This window comes from Sinocyclocheilus anshuiensis, unplaced genomic scaffold (assembly GCF_001515605.1).
Source record: "Sinocyclocheilus anshuiensis isolate Anshui unplaced genomic scaffold, SAMN03320099.WGS_v1.1 scaffold1830, whole genome shotgun sequence".
Classification (NCBI taxonomy): Eukaryota; Metazoa; Chordata; class Actinopteri; order Cypriniformes; family Cyprinidae; genus Sinocyclocheilus; species Sinocyclocheilus anshuiensis.
The window spans coordinates 274109-280521 of NW_015546014.1; the positions used below are offsets into that span (position 1 = coordinate 274109).

The 6413-nt window shown below is 36.3% G+C and overlaps 1 protein-coding gene across 1 annotated transcript in view; it reads right to left on the bottom strand.

Annotated features, from left to right (window-relative positions):
- LOC107698511 (utrophin) overlaps nucleotides 1-6413 on the bottom strand; it is a 275871-nt gene that overhangs the window by 179009 nt on the left and 90449 nt on the right. Inside the window, exons 36-38 of the mRNA XM_016499536.1 lie at nucleotides 4950-5189; nucleotides 4086-4258; nucleotides 141-291 (exon numbers count right to left, since the gene is read on the bottom strand). Of these exons, the coding sequence (XP_016355022.1) occupies nucleotides 141-291; nucleotides 4086-4258; nucleotides 4950-5189 (564 nt within the window). The remainder of the gene's footprint in view (nucleotides 1-140; nucleotides 292-4085; nucleotides 4259-4949; nucleotides 5190-6413) is intronic.

Consider the following 6413-nt stretch of genomic DNA (forward strand, 5'->3'; position numbering starts at 1 on the left):
TAAAACGCTTTCATTTTCTCAGTTCACTCATCATTGGGATTTGAAACTTCAACCTATCGGTTAGCAGATCTTTAACCACTATGTCATTATGGAGCAGGTCATAACAGAATGGATCTGTGACCTTTGACCCTGCGTCTGACCTGTTGCTGTGCACGAGCGCGGTCCAGGTCTAGTTCTCCGTCTGGTCCGATCCCGTCAGCCAAGACCTGTTCAGTGTCACTCAGCCACTGCGAGAGATCATTCATATCGCAGTGAAACTGCCTCCACTCCTCCACAGCTCCATCGAAACACCTGAGCACACACACAAACACACACACACACACATCAGAAGAGGAAACACGCTCATCTAAGCGATGATTTCCTCACATTACATGCATTTCTTCAATTAAACACAACAGCACTGTGTTTCGAATCGTTTATCTCATTCTCAAGCAAGTGTGGCGTGTTTGCACAAGAGATGCATTGATACTACTCGCCAGTAAATCTATCAGACAGATAGCGCCCTCAAGCACTCAGTTTCAGCGTCATAAATTCATTTCTCTGAGAGGACGAACACAAACGGCTGCTCGAGCTGACGATACATTCATCAAAAGATCTTAATGATTCACTCGCAGAGATTGCGGCCCTATCTGACAGATCACTGTGCAATAAAGCATGTATAAGTTAAAACTGCAGCTGAAAGTATGTTCATTTTAACCATGAGCATGTGTCAAGTGTTGTTATTGTTCACTAAAACTGATTTCATTACTTGAAATAAAACTAAAATAAAACAAAATACAAATATTAGATGAAAAACCTAATAGAAAAAGTACTAATATTCTTAAAACTAAAACACAAATTAAATCCAAATATAATTTTTTATTTGATAAATATTAAAACAAAGCACAACGTACATTTAAAGTAAAATTAAAATGAAAACTGAAAATATAAAAACGAAAGACTAGTTTAAAATAAGAATAAATAGGCTGAATAACTTAACAATTAACTAAAAACTGGCCTGCTGAAGCTGCTTAACCAGTAAGAACCTGCCGTTTCATATTAAACCAGTTAAACTAACAACCTTCTTCACTGGAAATGTTTTTCTAGCTGACTGACTTTACTGGTGATCAGCATGGTTAAACTGGTACCCCAGCTAGCCCAGCGTAATTCAGCCAGGATCATTTTTTGGAAATGAATATTGGTCTTTTCGGCAGGGAACTCTGGTTCTTCCTCATGTCAGCGGGTGTCTATAAATCTGGCCGAGTAACTGGGTCACATTTCTGTTTAACAGTGTGGAAAGCTGGCGGATTTCACTTCAACTTCCTGTGTGACTGACTTCTGACAGATGAAATCCTGCTCACCTCGGAGAAGAACCTACCTCTTAAATTAACAACTTCGAGCTCTGAACTCAATCTCAATAAAACATGTCTAGGTCATATTTCAAACCAAAATCAAAGAAAAAATATGATGAGTTATATTTGGCATGAAGAAAAAGAAGCCTATTTAGGCCTGTTTTAACATTATATTCATGACAATCATGCACTTTTTCCAGAAATTAAGTTACTGTAGACTTTTTTGCAATTCTCATTTTTCTAAAAAAAAATATAGATTTTTTTTTTTGTATTATTTATATATTATTTAGGGCTGTCAAATGATTAATCGTGATTAATCGCATCTAAAATAAACGTTTTTATTTACATAATATATGTGTGTGTACTGTGTATATTTATTATGTACAGGGCTTGAAATTAACACCCGCCAACCCGCCAAATGCGGGTAAAAATCAGCTGTGGCGGGGAACGCTGTCAAATCACTAGCCAGTTTGGCAGGTTACTTTTCGTAAATTATGTTTACTAATTAATTTCTTGAGGAAATTCATGTAAGCCAAATCTGCGCAGATTTAGTGTAAATACTGAACTCGAGACTCATCATGATATATTAAATAAGCCTAATTGCGCAGCATCTGGGCATATCTAGCTTACTTGAACATACCCAGCGATGTAGCTACCGCCATCGGGAGCACTGGGACATTCCCGGTGGGCCGATCGCCGAAGCGACGGAGACCTTATATTAGGCGCTGTTTTTAAATTACAGCCCACGCGAAACTGCAAAAACCAAGTAGCCTACTCCAAAAGTGTGCTAACGATGATGTCTAATGGCTAATAAATTCTCATATTTTACTCGCCAGTGTGTGAGTTGGAGACTAAGTGTAGCACAGATAAATTTTCACTCGCAGAACACTCTGACTGAGCGCTTCAGATTTTCACTCTCCGTCAAGCGATCTGTGCTGAATGGATGTGCAACGCACCTGTATTTAACGTACCGTAAACTCTAGTGCGAAGGCGCACGTCTCCGTCGCTTTGTTTCACACACACGCAGAGAGAGAGAGAGAGAATTGACGCGCTGGCGGGCGCACTGGTTTCCTTTGCATTGAAGCAATAACGAAAAATAAAAAAATGCCTGAAGACTCGCACTGTGTCTACACCAGATGTGACAAAATACTATAGAACCCATTATAATCGGTGATGCGGCCTACACTGGATGTGGCGCAGCACAGCACCACAAATCCCCGACAGTAAACTGATGCCTCGTTCTATTTATGACGTAGGCCTACTGTTTGACAAAGTACAAATGATTTGCAATGGTCACTTTGTCGCATCCAGTGTGGACAGCCTCAAGCTGTTGGCTTACCTCCGGCCTTTTTTTCATTATTTATTTGTTTAATTTTTTTGGCTAGTAGCAATTATGAATGGCCGGTAACTTAAAAATTTAGTAGCCAAATTGGCTGGTGAGTGAAAAAGTTAATTTCAAACCCTGATTATGTATATATAATTACAAACACACACATGTATATACTTAAGAAAAATATGTTATGTTTATATATTAAATATTTTTATGTAAACATATAAGAATATAAATATATAAATGTATATACATGTAAATATTAAAAATATATATACTCTATGTGTGTGTATTTATATATACACATAATAAACACACAGTACACATACATATGTAAACAAAAACTTTTATTTTGGATGCGATTAATCGCATTATTATAGTTGTATTAATATTTGGACTTGGCTTTTACTTTTAGATTTTCAGTTATTATTATTTTATTACAATTTATTTACTTACCAATTTTGTAATGCGCTGTTGTTGCTGTTTTTTCTCAGTTGCCAACACTACTAATTTTTGCTTAGTTTTTTATTTTATTTAATATTTATGTTCTTTTGTTTCATCTTCATTTTAATTAACAAAAATGTTCTTAAAAATCTTAATGGGCTTCATCCAATATTTCTGTGTAAAATATGGCATGTTCTTGACAGGTTTTGTGTGATGTAATCATCATTATACTACAAAGGCAACTTTTTAACTAATTAGCATTGATGGTATTATTCATCATTTTAATTTTGCTTGAAAATGTCTATTACAGTGTGATGTTTCTTTAAATCAGAAGCACTCTGCACCAGAGTTAATGAAGGTTTGAGTAGTGAGATACTGGCATTGGTTTCTCTCTCATCCTCATGCATTTATAATATCCAGGGACTTGACACATTTCTCTATGGACCAATCATCAGCACATATTCCATATAGGTACCGAGAGGGCATACCCTCCCTCCCTCCAACTAAATTCAGATTAGGCATTGACTGTTATGGGTTTTTAAATTATTACATTTGCTGCCCCCAATCTCGAATGCATGAGCACATCCTTTCCTGGACTCCTCCATTAGCATGTTACGAATGGGCAAAATAACATTAGGAAATCTACCTTCAATAAGGAGAAAATGAGGAAATATATGCTTGAATGCTAACTCTTCCTAACTCACTGCAACCAACGCTCACACACATCCAACTGGAAGAGCACTACAATTAAAGAGATGGATAATTACGACCTCCTTCATAACTAGAGATGCAATATTATAATCTCTCATACTGTATTCATCATTGGTTTCATGCAATAACTACTATCATGTCCAACAAATGAAATGCAAAAGTTTTTTTTCAGGTTCACTTTGTGACTACGGACCATAAAGGGGACACGGTGAAAGACTGCTCGTCTAGACAGGTAATTATGGGGAAATGCAGAGTCATTCGAGACTCACCCTTTCCTCTGGCTGTACATGCGGTTGACTCTGTCCCACTCTGAGTTCAGCTGTGTCAGGGCATCAGATATCTGTGCCATCTCCTGTCTGGAAGCTTCCAGAATCACATCAGGCTGGCGCTCATTAATCACTTCAACCTGCTCACCCAACCGCTCCAAACTCTCCTTTATATTCTAGAAACAGAGACACAGAGAGTCAACACAAAACAAACAAAACAACTGAAAACACCCATTGCTCTAGTCAGTTCAGCCTCTATTTTAGACTGCTAGTGAACAGGAAGTTATTATGGTCAACAGTTTAGCTCACACTTTACGAGTAGACTGTAGTTTGGCAAGCTAGTTTCAAAGCAGTTTCCCCAACACTTGTACTAGCATACTGATATTTGTGACACTGGAGCACAAAAGCAGTCTTAAGTCGCTGGGGTACATTTGTAGCAATAGCCAAAAATACATTGTATGGGTCAAAATTATAAATTTTTCTTTTATGCCAAACATCATTAGGATATTAAGTAAACATCATGTTCCATAATGATATTTAGTAAGTTTCCTACCGTAAATATATCAAAACTTCATTTTTGATTAGTAATATGCATCGCTAAGGACTTAATTTGGACATCTTTAAAGGCGATTTTCTCAATATTTTGATTTTTTTGCACCCTCAGATTCCAGATTTTCAAATAGTTGTATCTCGGTCAAATATTGTCCTATCAATGGAAAGCCCATTTATTCAGCTTTCAGAGGATGTGTAAATCTCAATTTTAAAAAATTGACCATTTTGACTGGTTTTGTGGTCACATTTGGACTTCTTGAACCCTGTTATGAAGGAAACTGTTGTGTCTAAGCAAACTCCTGTAGTGTGTCTGACCCTGAGCGTGTCCTCCTGGCTGGAGAAATCCTCAAACAGTCCTCCGCTGAGCTCTGAGGTGTTTAGGAGCAGCTCGTTGTCGGTCATGGCCAGCAGAACCTTATTAATGTCCAGCAGATAGTCAGACGGGGAGACAGATACGCTCCTCTCATCCTGGGGAGAGAGGGATGACTCTGAGCTCTGCAGAGGAACAGACAATGATTCGAGCACAACTGGCTGAGTTCTGATGATATGAAGCTCCTGCAGAGAGACAGAGCGAGAGAGAATATAGTGAATATAACAACCACAACCATAAACAGCCATAACACAGCCGCAAACATTTTTGTAACATAGCCGTTAGAGTCATAACATAGCTGAAACTGTATCTGTAAAATAGCCATAACACAAATGTAAACATAACTATCATTAATTTATTAACACAGCCATAAACAATGCTGTAACATAGCCACAACAAAGCCAATAATCACCGCTCTAAAAATAGCTATAAGCATAACTGTAAAGTCATAATAGCACAAAACAATTGTGTAACAAAGTCATAACAGCTGTAAGTACTATTGTAACTAGGGATATGCCGGTATCAAATTTTCATGTTGCGATTAATTGCTAATGCTGTTATCACGGTATACGGTATTATCGCGGTATTGACATTTTGTTTAAAAAAGGTGCTGTCATAATACAGTATAACAGGTTTAATAACTTTTTTCTTATAACAAAAATAACTGAACATTTAAATGCAATAAAGCAATACAGAAAAATTTATAAAGTTAAAAATTTTACACAGATTAAAGTGCAAAAGAACTATAAAGACCAATAGGTATCACTTTACAATAAGACCTCATTAGTTAACCTTAGTTAATGCATTAACATTCACAATGTAACTACATTACGTAATTTAATTTAGAAAATAAATGTAACTGTAATCTGTTACAGTTACTGAGAAAAAAAGAGTGTAATTAAATTACAGTTACTTATGAAAATGTTAATGATTACAAAGGGAGTTACATCTGAATATTTTCACACATATACATATTTAAAATATGAGACACCAATGTTTCAGGAGTTGAGGACACAGAATAGGACGCATGCTTATTCGATAACTGTTTTATTTTCTATTTGGGTTTATGTATATTATTTTATTTTATTTTTTAAGATTAACTGTTTTTATCCCAAGGCATAGTTAGATGCCAGTGTTTCCGGTCATAGCTATGCAAAGATTTGATTTCAAAAACAGTATCATAACTATTAAACTATATCTTATGATTTTACATGTGTATTTAACCTCAAAAAGATCTCAAAGTAAAAAGAGCTGCTAAAGTCCGATTTTGAGGTGGTTGTGCGTTACAATTAAATTATTATAGGCCTAATCTTAATTCAAGTGAAGAAGGATTCTGAAAGTCTGACAGTAATCAGTGTTGAGTACCACTGTAACGTTAACCCTGCCTGCTTTAAATGTTTCAAAATAAT